Raw genomic sequence first — 19,193 nt, 5'->3', positions numbered from 1 at the left:
AGCCCGGGCGGGAGGCTCCAGCCTTTCATCTCAACTGTAACTTCCGAGTCGTGTCGGGCCCGCTGGGGCCGAGCTGGGCTCCAGCTTTTGCTGCGGAGTTTCCGGCACCGGGAAGACAGGGTGGGGGTGTGGGGCAGGAGAGGCGGGGGAGGAGCGGAGGTGAGTGAGCGGCGAGTTTTTACGTCTTTATTATTATTATTATCATCATTATTAATAATATTAATATTATTACCGAAGTATTTCACGTCCAGAGCTAAGACAAGACTACAAACACAACACATAGAAAATTAATAAAATAGAACTTTGTTTTCTTCTGAGGCTCCTCTTCTTACTTCTAGGTAGTATGTGCTCCTTCCAGTGGCTTTAGGGAGGGGTGGGAGAGAGGTCTGGGGACCAGGGAGTCTTCGAGGCCCCGCTGAGGGGCCTGCGAATCTACCATTGAACCGTGCACGAGGGACATGGACGGAATGAGACGCGACACGGACAAGAGCATTTGCTCTGCTTCCAGGAAACATCGAGTGAGTCCAGTCCTCAGTTCTCACCGTGGAGCCTGATCGGGCTGAGGCGGGTTCATCCTCCGCGGAGACGGAGGGGGCGCGGGGTGACGGGTGGGTTCGGGCGGCGCGGCCTCTAAGCACCCGGCAAGAGCTCTGCGGGCGGGGGCGTCCCGGAGAGGGCTGGGCGCCGCCTGTCATGCGCTGGCGAGCAGGCCCCGGCTTCCCCCGCCCGCAGAGCCTTCTTGGGGCTCTCTGCAGACCTCGTCTCCCCACCGGCCTCGGCCTTCGCGTCCCCCCGCCCCCCTCCAGCGCCTTCACTCCGCTGGTTTTTCTTCCTCCTCCTCCGCACTGAGCTGAGACGCACTGAGCAGTTTGCTCTCCTTTTTCCACTTCATGCGCCGGTTCTGGAACCAGATCTTGATCTGCCGCTCGGTCAGGCACAGGGCGTGCGCGATCTCGATGCGCCGCCGCCGGGTCAGGTAGCGGTTGTAGTGAAACTCCTTCTCCAGCTCCAGCGTCTGGTAGCGGGTGTAGGTCTGGCGGCCTCGGCGGCCGCTGGGCCCAAAGGAAGAACCTGTTAGCAGAGAGGAGATGCTGAGGTCTGGGGTCAACGGGGCTGGAGACCCCCTCCCCCGCTCGACCCTCAAACCTGGCAGATTCTAGCTTGTCCCGGGATGCCCTCCACATGCCGCGGTCCCTGCCCCCCTGCCTCACCCCTCCAGCGCCCCCTCCAGATTCCCTCGGGTCTCCGAGGCCTGCGTCTCGGGTCTAGACTCCTGGTGGGGGATGGGAAGGGCAGTTTAAAATCCCACCTGAGCCCCGGAGGAAGGGCCGGGGCAGTCCTGGCCAGGTGTGTCTCTTCCTGGCCGCACGCACCCTCTCCTTCCATCTATCTAGCTCCCCCACTAGCCTGTGATAGATTCCGGTCCTTAATCCGTAATGACGTGGATCGATCCATAGTGGGCATTAACGGCTCCTCACTTTCTTGTCCCGCTAATGGACATCAATTTGGGACTTAAGGCCGACAAATAATCCAACCTGAGACCCAGGCGCCTGCTTCACCCCCCCCAACTTCTCTCTCAGTCTGTTCCCCCTGAATCTCCCTCCCTCCTCTAACTACCACCCCTTTCCTGGTGCCTCATCCTTCCCAGCCTCCCCCACCCCTAGGGAAACCCAGTCCGGGACAGACTCAACTCTCCCTCGCCAGCGTCACGCCGCCCCCTTCCCATGACGCACTCGGTTTTTAATGGAACAGTCTTTGGGTGGGGGACGCGACCAGGGCTGGGGGCGCAAGGGAAAGCAAAGCCAGCGACTGTGGTCCCTGCCCCTTCCCTGCCCCGGAATCCCAGCCCTGGCCTGACGCTCCCGGAGAGCCCACTGGCTCCCCCGGCTCAGAGTGCAGCTGGGACTTTGCAAACTTTGCAACTCCTGCGGGCGAGAGGACAGAGCAGAAGACCCGGGGCGGGCGGCCCATCTCCCCCCGTCTCCCAGCCGAGAGGCCCACCCAGCACCCTGTGGGAGAAGGGCGCTGCGGGGGCGGGGGGGGGGGGTGGAGGGAGCCTCGCTAGTTGTTTCCCGGGGGCGGGGGCGCGCGGGGGTCGCGGCGACCGCGGGGAGCCTCACTCACTGTTGCACGAATTCATCCGCTGCATCCACGGGTACACCGGGGTGGAGCACTTCTGCTCCTCCGTCTCTCCGAACGCGCTCTTGTCCTGCGCGCAGTCCGACTTCCGCGGCTCGGGGTGGAACGGGGGCGGCTCGTCGGCGCCCGAGAGCGCGCAGGCCGACTCCTTCTCGCGGTAGAAGGCCGGCGCCGGCCCGTAGTCGCAGGGCGCCGCTCGGCCGTAGCCGCCGCCCGCCGGCGGGTAATAGGAGGAAGCGGCAAAGCCCTTGTCCTGGCCCGGCCCGGGCCCATAGGGCGCGGGGTAGTGCCTCAGGGGGTCCGCATAGCCCGACGAGTAGAGCGGTAGCTGGCCCAGGAAGGACTCCTGCCCGCTGGCCAGAGTGACGGGGAAGGTGGAGTTCACGAAATAGGAACTCATTGGGAGGGAGGCGCGCACGGCCGCTGCAGCTCCGCCGGGTTTATGATTTGTTGTGTTTTATAGTCCGAGCGCCGCGCCTATTAGTAGTATATCTGAGATTGGGTTTTAGCTGAGGGGGGATGGCGAGGTGCCAGTGAGGGCCAGAAGGAAATACAACCATCTGATCCAACACTGACCAATGGCAGAGGCAGGAATTGTCAAATAGCACCCAGGAGGAGCGCAGCCCGCACGAGGGACTCGCGCACAAACCTATCAACCTTTTTTTTTTCCCTCCTTCTCCTTCTCCTTTCTCTCTCTCTTTCCCCAACAACACAACGCGTCCCGTTCCACCTACGTAGGATCTGCGAAAGAGGCGTCTGTGCTTTGAGGGAGGAGGGAGCATTTGGATTGAGACCACCCCATCCCCCAGTGATTAAATAAATATATCCCTCCCCTTCCACGCAGGATAGGAAAAAGTTAATTTGTGTTTTCAGAAAAGTTAACCCCTGCGTGGCTTGAACCCCATCCCTTCCAGGGGAGGGTGGTTTAGCGTTCCGAGTCTCCAGTCGCAATCTCCTTCGTTAAGAGAGCAGAAAGGAGAAGGTTGGTTGCTACGGTTTTGTGTTGGTGAAAGGCCAGAAGGGTTCTCCGCTAATAGACATCGTTTTAAGAAAGAAGCGACGGAGAAGGAAACAGTCTCCTTCCCAGGTTTTGAAAACCTTTTCTCCTGTTTCTCAGACGTACTCTGTCTTCCCCAACCCTAGTTTACTATTCCTGCTTCTTTGCAGCTCTTATGCTGACAGGGCCAGGCCAGAGCCTGCTGTCCAGAGGACCCAGAAGCTAGAAGGAAGGAAGGTCTGAGCCCAAGCTTCTCCCTTGGCTCTGCGGCTAGGCTGGGAGTTTCTTGGAAAGCTGTGGCTGCCTATGCCTGCCCAAGACATCCTTCTGGTTCTACCACGCACCCCTGTGGGGAGGGGTAAGAGGATCCCCTCGGCTAGGATTGTCGGATTCCTGTCCTGCCTGCCATCCCCACTCTACTCCCACCTCTTACCCCTAAAGACGTGAATGTGGTAGGCTGCAGATTCTTGGGAATCAAGGGTGTTGTTTCCTAAGTCTGAACACAGGGGGAAACATTCTTCCTCCTCCACACTGGGGTCCTCAAACCCTCCTATATTTGAGTCAATCAGAGACTCCCAAGAAGAGAGAGGTTCTTGCTCCTTCTCCAGGTCTCTCCAGAACCTGGTCATTCTTTTCAAAAGTAGTTACATCCCAATACTTGATTTTGGTTTAGTTTTATCAGCAGGGCGAGGTGTTTGGGTTCTCCTGGGGCTCAGCAGGCAGCTTACAACTGCCAGCCCCATTCCCTCTCCAGATGCTCACAAGCCTTCTGCCTGTATCTGAGCTTCTCTCACGCTTGTATCCGCAGCTTTCCTGCCACACACGCTTAGGTGTGTGTGAGGCTCTGCTTCTCCGACCTGCGTTCTCTCTTTTTCTCATCTGAGGAGAATGAGCATTGGCTGGAAGACTGGGCCCAATGTGTTTTCAAGATTCTAACATGCACCCTTCACCAGGAAGCAAAGAGTGACCACTTCTGGATCTGGGGCCAGGAATGGGCCAGGGTATAGGACAAAGTCAGACGATGACAGGGCCAGGCTGACCCTCCTCACCTTGTCTTTGGGCTCCTTTCAGTGGGCCAGCACTGCCTACTGGCGATGGCACGGGATACAGGAAAATGGTAGAGCTCTGAGGCTGGTGACCACAAGTGGATCTTTAGTGGGTTACAAAGCGGCCTACAAGGCTCTCTGAACTCACAGGGACAACTTCTGGGCTGTGCCTTTATGGCCAAGTGGCAACCCCTGGATGTCCACCAACCTCTTCCTAGCCAGACTGTGTGGGGTGGGGGGTTAACATCGGTTTGAGCCTCCTAATGATGGACTCATAAGTGCTGCCTTCTAGCAGGGCCTGGGCCCACTTTCAGAGAGGAATGGGGAATACTTGGGCAGAAGGAGTAAGGTGGGGAGACTGCCTGTGTATACATCCCTACTCCCTGTCTCTGAGGCTGGGCCTCAGCTCTCCCTGCCTTCTCCCTAGCCAGAATGTCCCTCTCACAGGACTAGGTGTGGGTTTTCCTGTGGAGTCTTGCTGTGCTGAGAGAGGGAGTCTTCCCCTGTGAAGGATGCACAAAAAAATAGCTCCCTTATCCTTACAATCGAAGCCCCCAAATTAACCTCACCTCTGCAGGTTGCCTGTGGTGAGATGGAGCCGCAAAGGCAGGGCCTGGGCGCCTGGAGTAGGCATGAAAGGAAATAGCGCCTCATCGCTCTTATCTAAGCCCAGAGGTATTTATGAGCGTTTATTCGTCTGATCCGTTTGTTTGGGAGAAAGAGCAGGCGGGCAGGGCCAGGCCAGAGGCTGCCTGGTTTCTGGAGCCAGATCTCTATGAATCTGTCTGTAGTTCTGTCCACCTCAGTCTGTCTCCAAGGGGGAATATGTAAATACACAGGGGGCACAGCCTTCTGTGGGTTTGGGGTGTCTCTCTTTGCCTCAGCGAGGAAGTATGTGCATAGAGAGATGGATATATATGTGCACCAAGTCTTGAGTACACAACAGAAAGGATGTACAGAAACCCCACAGGCAGGATTTATAATTGTAATTTTCTGTGCTGGGAGTCTGTGGTCCCGTGAACACACACATTCCAGCTCGCAGGGATGTGTCTAAGTTGTATTCAGCTCAGGAGTAAAATCCTCCTGTACCGGTAACCTCAGAGAGGGGTATTTGCCTGTGTGTAGGGGGGGTGGGGAGAGAAGATTAAGACATTGTCCAGGCTTCCCATCTCTTCTCAGCTACAAAACTCCCCTCACTCCCAGCTTTTTGGACGGTGGGCACCTTCCTCTCCCCCACTCTCAATTCTGGCTGGACTGGGGCAATTAAAACATGTCAACCCAATCCTTCCCCTGGACTCTGATTATCTGGGGTTGGGGAACATAAATGCCCTCAGAGGGAGAAGTGTAGCTGCTCCTAAACGTTTGAGAGCTATTAAGTTGGGATGTAGCCTTAAAATCAGCCTGTCCAAAGCGGGCTACAAAGACCTTATTTCCATTATGCAAATTAACGGCATCGTCTCAGATCTTGGGGGGTGGGTGGAGTGGGCAGTAAGGCTTGTTCCTCCTGTTCCCTACCCCCAGGTCTGTAGTACCCTAAGAGCCCTGAAGTGTTTTAACTTTCCGTACCGGTCGCCTTTCACTCTCTACCTGTCCTTTGGACAGCCTACAGAAAAAATTTCCGAGGGGCCCAAGACTCTCTGAGTGCGCTTCCACTGGTGGCCCTGGGCTGGGCTTTCTAGATGCCAAGAGTCATTCTCCCTGCCCATTAACTGAAAGGGTTGCTCCTGCCCCCCAGACTCAAGAGGCTCAGAGCCATGGGGGGCTGCCACCGCCTTTGCCTCCAGCCCCACCCAGGTCTCAACCTCGGCAGCTCCTCCAGCTCTGGGCCAGATCCCAATAACACCTCTGCCTGCCTGGCACCACAGGCAATTTCCTGGAGCCCCCGCCCGAAAACCGGGGCCACAGCACCTTGAAAGGAGCAACCAGAGCTTCCTCCTGAGGCTTGAAAGCCCGAGCTAATCAGTAACCCATGAGACCGGGGCCAATATTCAAAGGAGGCAGCAGAGGCGCATTACCCCCCCCCTCCTTGGCCACCCCCTTCTGCGAAAGCGTCGGGTTAAGCGGGTGTGTAAGGGGGTCGAGCAGCAACGGAAATTACAATGGTTTGGCTCCTTAGTTATTGATCCCCACTTCCACTCCCAATTTCTTCCCAAAGCATATTTACGTCGATTTCGCTTGAAACGATAGGAAATGGGGGAGGGACCCACACTCACTTGCAGACACCAACAGTTTCCCGAAAATTCGGCTCAATTCCTTCACCACGGACACACCGCCCACGGAACTGGCAAGACCCAGCAGCCACCCGGGAGAACACAGACCCGGTTTGTCTTTTGACAACCGAGTGGAACTGCTGGGGCCAGCTCCCCGCGGGCTCACCGCCTCCATTGGCCGAAAAGAAAACCAAATAAACCTTCCACAGCCTTGGCCTCGGATCTCCCCGGCGGCCCGGGCGATCCACTCGCGCGCCTGGGGGTGGGGAGGCTCGAGACTCTGGTGCCCCGACCCTCGGTCCAGGGCCCCCTGCCCGCGGGATGCAGCATCAGTCCTGGTTAAATATGCCCGGAAAAAGCCGCTCCCCCGGCCAGCCCCCGGGTTTGGGGCCCGGATGGGCGCACGAGGAAGAGGTGACACTTGTTTTCTAATCCACAAGCAGACGGGTGGGAACCACGATACAGAGGAAAGCGACAGTCTGGACTCGACGTGCCCGAACCCCGCCGAGCCCGAGCGGCCGGGCTGCGAGCGGCGCGCACGGTTCCGGCCGCGTCCCTGGGCAGGCGGCGCCGAGGGCGCATGTCTCGGAACGGACGGTAGATGGCAGCAAACCGCATAATTTGGGTCAGAGCAAACTGTCTGAGGGAATGATTTATACCCCTCCAAGACTCCAGGAGAGAAAGCTCTCTCGTCTGGGTGTGTTTGGGGAATTTTTCCTTTGAGAATCGGCTCTTACGGGTCGTGGGTGCTGGCCGAGAACGGCTCTCGCTATGGCCCTGAACCCCCACCTCCACCAGCCCTGGCCTGCTTGGGAGAAAATCTACCTGTGCTTGGGGGGGGGGGGCGGGGAGGGTGGAGGCGCGGGGAGGGCCTCCAGCGCCACAAGTGGCTGCGCCCCGGTCTTTCCAACTCAGCACTGAGAGAGCCAATATTCCCCCACATCCTTGCCCCAGATCCAGCAACCAGACTCTGGGCAACCAGAGAGACCCAAGGTTGAACGCTGCCCATCTGGTCTTTTAAAAAAGAAAACCAAGCACTTATTCGTGCAAAGCAAAGGAAATCAATCTCCCATACTCTCCGCACCCAAAGTCGCTTATCTATTGGTTCCAAGCTTCCCCAGAAGCCCTCCACTTTATTTTAAGTCCTCACCTAGGGCTTGCACCCTCTTCCACTACCCCTCCCCACCCCCACCAGCTACTTTAAGAATCAGCCTCCTGTCCAGCGATTCTTCTCCCTCCCTCAGGGGGCCTGGCTGTGGAATGAAATCAGGCGCCGAGGGAGGGACAGGACTAGCTGTCTGAGCTCAGCACCAAGCAGCTTTCCAGTCCCGACAGCTTCAGGTCCCCTAGTTGGGGTTTCTTTTTATTTGCTTCTATTTTTCTGTTTTTGTTTCTGTTTACAAGCCTAAAACAACCACACACTAAACAGCCTCTTCATATCCACCACATCTGGATCCAGGAAAGTTTGAAACATTTCTGCATCAGACACACACATGGCAATTTTCTCCTCCACCAAAACCCACACTCATACCAATAAAACACAGATAATAGAATCGATATTGCACAGAAATCAACACACTGTCACCTACCGCATTAAAACCACAAAATTGTCTCCCTGCAGAGCGAGGCTCCCTCCTGCGGGAGTGGTGAGAGACCTGGGCGTTCTCAGGCAGGCTTCCTGGGGGGTCTCCCTGGGTTTGGGTGCCTCCACCTACAACCCTTTAATTTCAGAAATGTCTCCGAAGGGAGCTAATGAGCATTTCTCTGTGAATTGTTCTTTCTGTTCTCTCTAGCCGCCTCCTCGCCCTTTGCTGGCCTCTGCGGAGATTCCAGGCCCTCCAGAGACCAGGACGTCCCTCGGCGCCACCGCCCCTCTGCCAGGGCCGCCGGGAAACCGCCCTTGAGCCGCCGACACCCGCACCCGGGCAAGACAACTGCGCCGGGGCAAATGGGGGAGGCCAGGGCCAGGGCGGGATGGTTGGAGGGGGAGGGGGTATAAACCCATAGAGGCCGCGGCGACCGGCGGCTGAGAGCACCCTGAAGCCCAGACACCCCCATCCTTTCTTTCTCGGCCCCTTCCTTGAGCCTTGTCCTCGCATCTTAAAGGGGCGAGGTGGAGCTCGCTTCCGTGGCCCCTTTCCGTTCCCCCTCCTGTCTTCCCTGCCCTGGCTCCCCCTCCAGGAAGCAGCCACCCCTTTCTCGGTCACTGAATTTCCTGGGAAGCCTCTCCCTGCAGCGCCCAGAGGTGGGGTTCAGCCCCTTCTTGGAGGGGGGAGGAGGGAGACAAACCCAAGCCCCACCCCCTACAAAATCGATGCAAAAGAATCAAAAGAATTGTAGAATCTCTCTTACCTTTGCAGACCTTGGGAAATTTTCCCTCCGGATTGAAGCGGGTGGGGGACGAAAAGGGGGGGTAGCGTTCGGGTTCTTCTTCATCTTCCAGATAATATTGTCCCAACCTGAGAGCCGTCGCCTCCCCTTCTCTGACTTGGGAGAGAGGGTGTTTTGCTTTTCGGATATTTGCATAGAAAATGGAGTAAGTTCTGGCTTTGAAAAATGGTATCAGCCTGCGGTTCTGGGCAGATTGTCCATTTACCCTCCATGATGACTAAAATCCCAGGTCAGCAAGCAAATTAACTTAGAAATTAAAATTATTTTTGGTTTTCCCTTTTGTGTAATCCCCACCCCTTCTCTCTCTCTCTCTCTCTCTCTCTCTCTCTCTCTCTCTCTCTCTCTCTCTCTGCTTTCCTCTCCACCTTGATCTTCCTCTCTCTCTTTTGCTTTATCGAGCTGATACTGAAGTATAAAAATATCAAGAGGCTGGAGCCCTGAAGGACGACAGTGCTCCGACCTAGGTGTGGTGTCCAAAAGAATGCTGCATTATAACCACCAGGGAAATGATAAAAAGTTCATGTTCACGATCGCCCGGCCACATGACCGGCGCCGGCCAATCGCTGGATTCAACCACTCATAAACTTCTATCACAAAGTTGTAAATTTTCATAAAACAACAAGGAATTTATTGCATTTCTTCATGGCTGCTCCACCAGCAACCCTTTTCTCAGTCGCCATCTTCTTTTCTTCTCCTTCTCTCTTTTTGGGGAAATCCTAACCTGAGAAGAGATCAGATTTAGGGTGCAGGGAATGAGGCGGAGGAGCCACAAGGGTTCAGCTGGGTATGAGGTTCTTTTTGGAACCTCCTGGATTCTCAAAGGAGCTCGCCCTTCTTCTAGTAAAAACTCACCCCAAATTCTCCACACTGGGGCTGTTCTAAAGCAATTTGGGGGTGAGTCAGAAGCAGTAGCTGATGTCCACATTTGCCAATAGCATCAGGGCAAAATGAAAGCTTCAGTGCCCCCTCGCCCCCTCCGAATGCCCCTGCACCCCTAGCCCTGTAGATGATGGAACTCCCACCTGTGAAGCTTGTAGCATTGCAGGTGTGGGGGGCCCAGATCCCCTAGAACCTAGCTTTTGCCCAAGGAGGAAAGGTGTCCCGGATGCAGGCTGTGTCGGACAGTCTAGCAACCGGATTCTCGCCTCTGCTCCCCAGAACTCGGAGAGTCCAGCGGGATCCCGGTCTCCCCCGCTCACATGCGGCTAAGTCCGGGGTCCCTATAGCAGCTCCGCGGCCGATCTCCAGGGGTTTCTGCGGTCATTGACTGGGGAAAACTAGAGGTTTAGGGGGCTTTTAGTTACAAATTCGAATTAAACAAATTTTTCTAAAACATTTCATTCCAGCCTGCTTCTCCCTTCCTGTCTGGAGCCCTCTCTTTCTCTCTCTTTTTTTTTTTTTTTTACGTTTTAAATAATCCGGAGTTCATGATCGAATAATTACTAAAAATCAGCTCAGCAGTTAGATGTCACCCCCTTCGTTTTTGTCATTCAATCGGGGGTGTTTTGGAGCAAAAACAAGCAACAAAATTCACCCCGTATTTCCCAGGTCTCCTGAAAAATCCCCGTATTTTGAATTCAGCCCCTGGAACCCAAATGTATGAAACGAAATAACCTCCCCAACAATGTTTTTCTTTTTTCTCTCTTTCTCGGGACTGGGGAGAAGATTCCAGTTTCCCCGCAGCGCGAAGAGCCGGCGGAAAGGCGCGGAGGGAGCCAGCGGAGACTCGCTCGCGGGCAGCCCCGAGCCGCCGGGTGCGGCCGCCCTAACCCGGTAAACTCGCCGCTCGGACTCTCGCTCGTGGGGCGCCTCTCTCTCCCCAAATATTAAACTTTTTCTTGGCTTTCTGTATTAAGTTAGAATCAGGTGAACTAAAATAAATGAAAGTAAAATAAATTAAAATTAAATAACCGAATAGCTCTGGAGGAAAATATTTGTCAAGTGAGCGGAAGGCCAGGCGCGCCCTCGCTGGAGGCCTCTCTACGGCGGCCCCGGCGGCCTCTGCGCGCCGCTGGCCCCTGCCCAGCACCACAGGCATCGGCAGTGGATTTGGGTGGTCGCTTTCCCTTTCCTTGCATTCTTCCTTCCTGCGGCCTAACCTGGCTTTTTAGATTTCTGCTCTGTGTTTGTTCCCCAGCGGCAGCTCCGCCCGAAAGGCAGCAGCCTGGTTTGAAGGCCTAGATGAAGAAGAATTTGTGGAACTGTGGGGATTTTGTTTTGTTTTGTTTTGTGAATGTGTGTTGACTGAGCATGGAGGCTCATGGATGTATGCACTTGGGGGCAAATGTGAGTCTGTGTGTTTACAAGGCAATGTGTGAATGTACATTGGTATGTATAAATGTGTCTGTGAGTGAGTGTGAATGTGTGTTTACATGTGAGTGTGTGTGAACGCAAATGCCAGTGTTCTGGATGTGGAGTGGAGATGTGTGAATGCCTGTGTGTTTATTTGTGAATATGTGTGTTTATTGGTAACTGCTGTGACGGTGTGTATATTTGTATACTGTCAGTCTGTAAATGTGTAGGGTTGTGTGCATTTGTGTATGTCTATGTGTGTAAGGGCATGTAAAGGGAATATGTGTGATCTTGGGGTTTATTAGTTTGCAGCCCCCCAGAGCAAGAGGCACCAGGGAAAAACAGCAGACCCTAGCACAGAAAAAAATAATAATAATAATGGGCCAGAATTTGGAGCAAAGGGTTCCGTGATGCATGACTAACCCCGATCCCCTTCAAGCCTTAGACACAGAAAATAGGGCAAGTGTTTATTTTTAATCGCTTTATTGTTTTATTTATATTCATCCTTCAGATACACATAGAATGAAAAGAGGACCTCAGGGGCTGGTGGGAGCAGGATCACTGGGCAGTCCAGGTGCATAGAGGGGACAGGAGCTAGTGGGAGGGTCCTGGGGGCTCCTTAAGGCCCCTTCAGGGCTGCTACTGGGAAGGAAGGGCTGGGCAGGGTGGGGAACCACACGTTAGTTAGTCCAGAACCACAGACCACAAGACAGGGCATCAAAGGAGGCTTACAAAACAGCAAGATTTTACAAAGACCTTACAATAGCAACATAGAAAAGGGAAGCAGATTCCAGAAAGCTACAGCACAGGTAGATGATGTCCTTCCCATATTGTACAAAAACAAACCCGACGGACTTCGCTCTAGGTAGTATTTTATTTTATTGTTTTTTTCAGTGTCAAGAAACCAAAAGTTCACCTTTCTCCTTAAAAAAAGTTAACTGCTTTCCATTAAATATCCCCCCCCTCCCTTTGATCTGAGTTTCCTGGTTCAGTTCCCAGAACTGGGTTTCTTCTTCTCTCCCTCTTTTGTCTCTCTCCCTCCGCCCTTTCTGTCTCTCACTCTTCTTCGTCCTCCTCGGCTTCGGCCTTGTCCTGGCCGGTGGCTCCCGCGCCCGTGGTCTTGTTTTCTTTTTTCCACTTCATGCGCCGGTTCTGGAACCAGATCTTGATTTGTCTCTCGGTGAGGCAGAGCGCGTGCGCGATCTCGATGCGCCGCCGCCGGGTCAGGTAGCGGTTGTAGTGGAACTCCTTCTCCAGCTCCAGCGTCTGGTAGCGGGTGTAGGTCTGGCGGCCTCGCTTGCGGTCCGTTCCTGAGCAAAGTAATTAGAGGAGAAAAATCAGTGCGTGCGGAAAACGCCAGCGTGCCTGCCTCCCTCCTTAGACCCTGTGTAGTGCTGGGATGGGTGGTTGGGAAGAACCCATTTTCCCACTAAACAAAACTCTTACTTTTTCTGCCCCGTGCCTAGGCCTGCCCTCTTCCATCAGTGCACAGACAGGTCCGGGGCCTTCTGAGGCAACCGCTTCCATCTTGTCTCCAGGAAACCTTTGGGTCTGGGACTTCTAAACCTAAGCTCTAACCTGCTGACCCTTGAAGCCCCGCTCCCCGCCCCCCACTTCCAGGGATGAAGCAGGAATAATCTTCCCTGACTCTTGGGAGGAATCAGACACCCCAAGATTCCCCTCACAGAGGCTGACTCTGATGGTCTGGGGTGGGAGGACAATGGACACTGTGCACAGGACTCTGGAGTGGGACTCCAAGCCTGGCCTGAGGGCATTTCCCGCCCCCCCCACCTCAAAAAAAAAGAAAAGGAGACAAAGGAGCTTTACAGGTCCAGTACCCAACAGCCCCCCACAAGGAGCCCCCCCAGGAGCCAATTGCAGAAGGAGGATGAGGTGAAAATTTGCAGGTTTCCTTGGAGTTGAGTACGCCAGTGAGCAGCTGCCCTCTGATGACTGTTTTCCAGCGAGTGAGAGGTTCACACAGGGTCAGACTGGCCTGTCTGCCCACCTGCCCAGCCCGCGGAGTGACACTCAGCAATCACTGGGCCTCCGCGCAGGCACAGGGGGAGAGGACGACAGCAGCCTGCGCTGGGGTGGAATGTGATGTGTTTGAGCTGTGGGACTGGGTGGCAGAAGAGAGCTCCCCAGATGAGGCCCAGAGGCTTGGGGGAGGATTGTGCAGGAGGAGGTGCTGGTGCCAGTACTGCTGGGAAGAAGACAGGAGGGAGGAGGGCTGGGGCCCTAATTTCAAGCCAGATGAAAGCCAAGTTGAAATGTTTATGAGTAGAAAAATTTGGGCTTTGATAAATCAACTGGAAAAGCAGTTGAATTATGGAGCAGGCAATGGGAACTGTAACCGCCAATACGGAGGGTGTAAGTGCTGGGCCCCAACCAGAGCGGGGTCCGGAGCCTCTGTCCACAAGTCTTGCACCTTCTAGGTTTGGGGTTGGCCCTTGAGTCCAGGGCAGCATTAAGGAGGCTGACTGGGCAGGCTTGGCAGAAGATCCCACTGGAGTCCCAGGTCTCAGGGCTCCTGCAGCAGCTGGCCCAGTGGCCTATACACTCTAACTCTTGATTGGGCTACAGAGAGTTTTAGTCCCTCTCCCAAGAGGACATTCACCTTTCTGGAATGATACCTGTAAACTTATGGACCAGTACTCCAAGGAAGGTGCCCTCTTAGGAAGGTCGCCTGAAGAAGGCAGTTGTACTCCCAAGAGGCCTCTGCCCTGGGGGCGGGGGTCAGGAGCCCCATCTTTCTTGGCCTTAGCCCCCCTCTCTCCACCTGCCTCTGGCTCTGTGTCCCTTGCTGGATTCTCATCTTCCCTGGTACCCCCTCCTCCACCAGGGCCTCTAGAGCCCACCTCTAATTGTCCAGAAGGGAATAATGGGGGAGCAGGGTTGGCTGGAAGGAAGGGGGAGGGGAGGGTTACTCCGCGCTGCAGGCCCCCTCCCCTAGACCTTCTCCAAGCAAGGGCTGGGGGACAAACCCAGAGCTAAGATCCCCGGCGGAGAAGGGAGGGGAAAGACCCTAATGGCTATTCTCTGCAAACCCCAGCCTTCCTCCGCAAGACAAACGGCCTCATCTCCAGTTCGTGCCGGCGCGGCTGATAAATATTTAAAGCTAAAAGGCCGGGAGGAAGGGCTGGGGGTGGACTGGGGGCTCGGAGCGCCTAGGCGTCGGCAGCGAGGGCTCCGCCAGGGAAGCAGAGCAAGTCTGAGAGCACAAGCAAAAATGGAGGGGGGCCGAGGGGGGGCCGCGTCCCCAGGGCCGACCTCCTGCCGGCAGCACTCTGGACGCGGAAAGGGACACTTGGCCAGGGAGGGGGCGCCTCCTGGGGAGCGTGGCCGGCCGCGGCGGCCCCGGACGGCCCGGCGCGCGGCATTACCTGAGCTTCGCATCCAGGGGTAGATCCGGAAGTTACTCTCGGCCGCCAGGTCCGAGTCCCTCTGCTCCTTGGCGCCCGCCGCCTTGGCGGAGTCGCCGGGACACACCCCGGAGAGGTTCTGCTCAAAGGGCGCGCAGTGCATGTTGAAGGAACTCGGCTCGAGTCCGTAGCCGGCCGCGTAGACGCCGGCCGCACTCTGGCCCGCCATGCCCCCCCCGCCGGGGTACAAGCCCTGCATCGAGGCGGCGAAGGAAGCCCCGGAGCCAGCTCCATAGCCCGGGCGCTGGGGGTTGGAAGCAAACGCGCAAGAAGTTTGTTCGGGGAAGGCTCCGGCAGCGAACACCGAACTTGCGGCTGGATATTTAGAAAATAAAGCATTCGCATAATACAATGAACTCATAATTTGGCCGGATGATTTGTAGGCAGGGACGTTTTAGTGTCGGTTTTACGAGATTCCTTGATATATTACAGAATTAGAGTCCAGATTTACACCAAAAAGGACCCCCTTTTTCCTCTGCAGACCACGTGACCCCCTCCCACGTGACGGCCCCTCGGCCAATGACCGGGCAGCCTCCCCACGGCTCCCGGTAATGTGGAAAAAATTGTGTGGCGTTGGATTTATAAAATATGATCAATAATGAATGGGAAAGCCAAGCTCTGTGGATTGGGGCCGGGGGCGCAAGGGTCGCTGTCGACCCCCGTGGGCGAGAGGCAGCTTGCAGGCGAGGTTCCGGGAGGAAAAGATTGAGCAGAAGAGAAAATAAATAATCTCTGAGCGAACCGTGTTGTCGCCCCCCACTCTCCGGCCCAGCCCGCTCCCCAGCAAGGAGCCAATGCAGGGCTTGTTCGCGGGTGGGTGGGTGGGTGGGTGCGGGCAGGCCGGGGCTGTATGAGCCCGGACCCGAGCCTTCTGGCTAGGCCTTGGGGGGACTTGGCGTGGTTCTCCCAAGGTGAGGAACTGGGTGACCCTGGGCTCGCGGCCGTGTCTGCAGCGCCCCGGGCACACGGGGAGGGGTGGCGCGAGGCTTCGGGGCTCTCCTGGAGGCGCGGGATCCAGCCCACGGGGGGCTCTGCAGGCTGCAGCTTTGGGTGTCTTTGAAAAGAGGTTTGAAAATAAAAAAAGGAAGGCAGCGGGGTGGGTGGGAAGGGAAAGGAAGGGAAAGGAAGGGTGGCCAGGGTGTTCTGCTCTCCTGTTCCGGGAGGCGGATGCCTCGGCCGAGCCCGGCCGCCCGAGCTGCAGAGGGGGCGACGGAAGGAAGGAAGGCGGCGAGCCGCGACCTCGGCGCTGTGTGGAGGTGGCCAGGCCCGAGAGCAGCGGCAGGGACGCGCACTTCCCCTCTCCCCCAGCGCCCGCCCCGCCCCGCGCCCACCGGAGTCCGGGAAAAAGAAAAATATCAGCCGGTTCAGCAGCCCCGCGCGCTGCCCTCACCCGCCCCCACGCCAGCTCCTCCCACCCGCGAGCGGCGCGCGGAGACAAAGGGGGAGCTCGCGGGGAACCAGCCACCCGCCCGGGCGCCCCTCTCCAGCGTGGCCTGCCAGCCGGGGTCTCGGGGGCCGGCCGGCTCCCAGCGCGAGGGGAGGGGGCTGCTCCCCGCTCCCCTCCCTCGTCCCCGTCTCCTCCAATCACGCGCGGCCGCCTCCCTCACCCCCTGCGCCCCTGGGCCCCGGGACTCGCACCACCTGCCTCCAGCCCCCGCCCCTCCTCCCCGCGGCCTGGCCTGGAGGGCGCAGCAGCCCAGGGACCGGCTCCCCCCAGCTCTGCGAGGCCCCGGGAGCAAATGAGGAGCGCGGACCAGGCCCGTCTCGGGTTCTCGCTTGTAAACTTTATTGTAACTCTTCCGCCCTTTTCAGGCGCAGACAACAGAACAAAGTATAGAGGAACAACAAAATATATAATTAGCCCTCCCTCCCCCCAATAAAGCAATTCACGGATACAGGATACATTCTCTTCACAGTAAACCTAAGAACACTTTTAACAATTGCCCACAGCGCGCATGCTAACTAAAGTAACCTCTTTTGAGAAACACTTAAGACGAAATTGTCAAACCAAAGGGGGGGGGGTTGGGAGGAAGAGAGAAGCAAGAGAGAAAGCCAGCGAGCTGGGGAGGGGGTGCAGCGGGGAGAGAGGGGTTGGGAGGGGGAAATGAGGACAGAGAGAGAGAGAGAGAGAGAGAGAGAGAGAGAGAGAGAGACGGGGAGACAGAAAGAATTACGGCGTGAATAGGCAGTTTCATGTTGTTGGGAGAACTTAGCAGAAATCGGTACCTCGGTCATTACAAAGAAGCACGTTCAAAGGAAAGAGACCATTGCACAAGGAGCTTTTTACACGGGGTGGGAGTGGGGGGCGGGGCTCAGCCGGGCCGCGGCCGCTCACCCTCGCGGGGCGAAGGAGTCCTCGCTCTCGATGCTTTCCCCCCAGCCCCCCAGAAGGGACGAGACCCACGGTAGCTCACACACAGCAGCTATTACGAGATACTACCACTAGCGGGACCGGCGCGGCGGGGGACGCGGCGGCGGGAGGCCCGGCTCGAGCCCCGCTCGCGGGGCCGGGGCTCTCCCGGGCGGGCGGGCGGGCGCGGGCGGGCGGGCGGGCGGGCGGGGGCGGGCGGCGGCGGCCGGTGCGGGCCCGGCGGGCGCGGGCGGCCGCGGCCCTGGCAGTCCCAGCTGGAGCCTACTTCTTGTCGCCTTTCTGCGCGTCCGCCTCGTCCGCCGCCTCCGGGGCGCGTTCCAGCTTCTGCTTCTCCAGCTCCTCCTGCTCGCATTTGCTGCTGGGGAACTTGTCTTTGTTGTTCTCTTTTTTCCACTTCATCCTCCGGTTCTGGAACCAGATTTTGACCTGTCTCTCTGTCAGTCCCAGGGCATGCGATACCTCGATCCGCCGCTTGCGAGTCAGATAGGGATTAAATAGGAACTCTTTCTCCAGCTCCAGGGTCTGGTAGCGGCTGTAGGTCTGTCGGCCTCGCCTGCGTCCGGCGGCTGCTGGGAAGGGTGGAAAGGGCCAGACAGAGGGGAGGGGAGCGTGGGGGAGGGGCGGAGATGGAGAAGGGAGCAAGATTCGTGAGCCGGCCGGGGACACCGGGGTGATGAGGGCAGGGGAACTTCTGCCCCGCGCGGGAGGGGGCCGCTGGCAGGCCTCGGTGTGGGGGGAGACGTGGGGGGGGGATCGGCTACCACAGACTCTAAGGGAGTCAGAAAGGGGAAGCCCCCTCCCCTGGTGACCAGCCCTGGAGAGTTGGCCGGGGGGTGCTTCACATCTATTAAAAGTGCCATAAACTTTAGGAGGAAGGATGTGGAGAAGGGGAAGCAGCAAGAATACAAAAAAGCTGGATGGGGACGAATGGACCCACCTTGCAAAACCCCCCAGAGCCTCTGCCCCAGAAGAAAAGTTTCTCCAGGGCAATTAAACTATAAAGCGATTGAGAAGTGCAAAAGTTGAGCGCCCCCACTCCCACCACCCGCTCTCCATTACCCCCCATAAAACAGTAAAAGGGAGGGGGAGAAGAAAAATAAGGCAGGGTGAGGGGTTTATGGGTTCAGGAAATGTCGCTGAGCGACCCCCCTCCAAGGGAAATAAACAAGAAAGGGTGGAAAAAAGAAAGAAGAAGCGAGGAAGGAGGAAGGCAGGAGGAAGGGAGGAGGAAGCAGGAAGGAAGCAGGAAGGAAGAGGCGATCTGGACGGAGCCGGCACGTCTTGCAGGAGCTGCAGGGCGCGAGCCCGGCCTGCCCGGCCCCCGCCCGGCCCTGGGCCCTCGGCGCTCCCTCCCGCCCGCGCGGCCCGGCCCGGCGCGAGCTCACCTTGCGGGCGCATCCAGGGGAACAGCTGCGTGGGCGACGGGCTTTGCTCGGAGCCCTCGGCCTCCTCGCCCAGGCCGCTGGCGGCCGCGAGCTTGCAGTCGGCGTACTGCACCAGGTCTGGGTCCTGCGCGCCGAACAGGCTCTGCCGCTGCAGCGGGTCGTAGCCGTAGAAGTTGCCCGGGTCCCCGTGGCACGCCACGGCGCACGGGTTCTGCTGGTAGGGCGCCGTGGACAGCGACGACGGCCCGTGGTAGAACTCCTGGATTTGCGACGGGTGCTGGAAGCTGCCGCCGCTGCTGGGACCGTACACCACGGTGGGTCGGCCGCCCAGGTCCTGGGCGAAGCCGCAGTCATAATAATTGGGGCGCAGGGACTCCCCGGTTTTGTATTTGGAGAACAGTGAGTTGACGAAATAAGAGCTCATTTTATTGAATTTTGAGGCGGCGGCGGCGTCGGCGGCTGTAGTTGGGGGCTGTTGGGGAGGGGGTGGGGAGGGGGAGAGGGAGGGAGAGAGAGAAAAAAACGCGGATTCGCCGGCTCCTAGTCACCCTCGCCAGGAAAGGAGCGGGCAAGGGAGGAGGGGGGGGGTGAAGAAAAGAAAGAAAAGGCGAAGAAGCTCTCGAAGCCACCACACTTTTTGTGATTTCCAGGAATAGGAAGGGACAGCGAAGCCTCCAAAAGTCTACGCCTGCATGGCAGCCGCGGCGCGCGCGCCCTGCCCCCCACCCCCCACCCCCAAAACAAAAATATACCGCCACTTAAAGAGGTCCTCGCTTTACATTTCGAAGAAGGGATGCCAGTTCATAAACAGTTTTCGGTGATTTACTTCCCTGCAAATGAGTTGTTTCATATTTTGCACTGTCTTTTCATGATCATTTGCATCCATTAGAGACCCCGCATCCTATTGGCTTCTCCGTACTCCTCCCGGACAGAACGC

The 19,193-nt window shown here is 57.2% G+C and overlaps 3 protein-coding genes across 5 annotated transcripts; all 3 read right to left on the bottom strand.

Annotated features, from left to right (window-relative positions):
- Positions 1-51: 51 nt before the first annotated feature.
- HOXB6 (homeobox B6) lies at positions 52-8,786 on the bottom strand. Of its 2 annotated transcripts, none has more exons than XM_037494653.2 (3): positions 8,745-8,786; positions 2,125-2,648; positions 52-1,071 (listed from the first exon to the last, which is right to left on the bottom strand). In XM_037494653.2, the coding sequence occupies exons 2-3, from the start codon at positions 2,537-2,539 to the stop codon at positions 812-814; spliced, it is 675 nt and encodes a 224-aa protein (XP_037350550.1). In that variant the 5' UTR covers positions 2,540-2,648; positions 8,745-8,786; the 3' UTR covers positions 52-811. The 2 variants fall into 2 exon arrangements, with proteins under 2 accessions (XP_037350550.1, XP_037350551.1); XM_037494654.2 differs by having other exon boundaries at positions 2,125-2,616; positions 8,745-8,781.
- A 5-nt stretch (positions 8,787-8,791) lies between these two features.
- Positions 8,792-18,680, bottom strand: HOXB8 (homeobox B8). 2 transcript variants are annotated; one of them, XM_054688936.1, is made up of 3 exons: positions 18,257-18,680; positions 17,222-17,437; positions 8,792-9,172 (listed from the first exon to the last, which is right to left on the bottom strand). In XM_054688936.1, exons 1-3 carry the CDS (start codon positions 18,678-18,680, stop codon positions 8,985-8,987), a joined length of 828 nt encoding a protein of 275 aa, XP_054544911.1. In that variant the 3' UTR covers positions 8,792-8,984. The 2 variants fall into 2 exon arrangements, with proteins under 2 accessions (XP_054544911.1, XP_037350549.1); XM_037494652.2 differs by lacking the exon at positions 8,792-9,172 and having other exon boundaries at positions 17,118-17,440.
- Positions 12,037-14,980, bottom strand: HOXB7 (homeobox B7). The gene is made up of 2 exons (XM_037494655.1): positions 14,462-14,980; positions 12,037-12,385 (listed from the first exon to the last, which is right to left on the bottom strand). The coding sequence occupies exons 1-2, from the start codon at positions 14,859-14,861 to the stop codon at positions 12,132-12,134; spliced, it is 654 nt and encodes a 217-aa protein (XP_037350552.1). The 5' UTR covers positions 14,862-14,980; the 3' UTR covers positions 12,037-12,131.
- Positions 18,681-19,193: the final 513 nt, after the last annotated feature.

This window comes from Talpa occidentalis, unplaced genomic scaffold (assembly GCF_014898055.3).
Source record: "Talpa occidentalis isolate TD23 unplaced genomic scaffold, MPIMG_talOcc4v2.1 talOcc4.7, whole genome shotgun sequence".
Lineage (NCBI taxonomy): Eukaryota > Metazoa > Chordata > Mammalia > Eulipotyphla > Talpidae > Talpa > Talpa occidentalis.
This window is presented reverse-complemented; position numbering and strand designations above follow the sequence as displayed.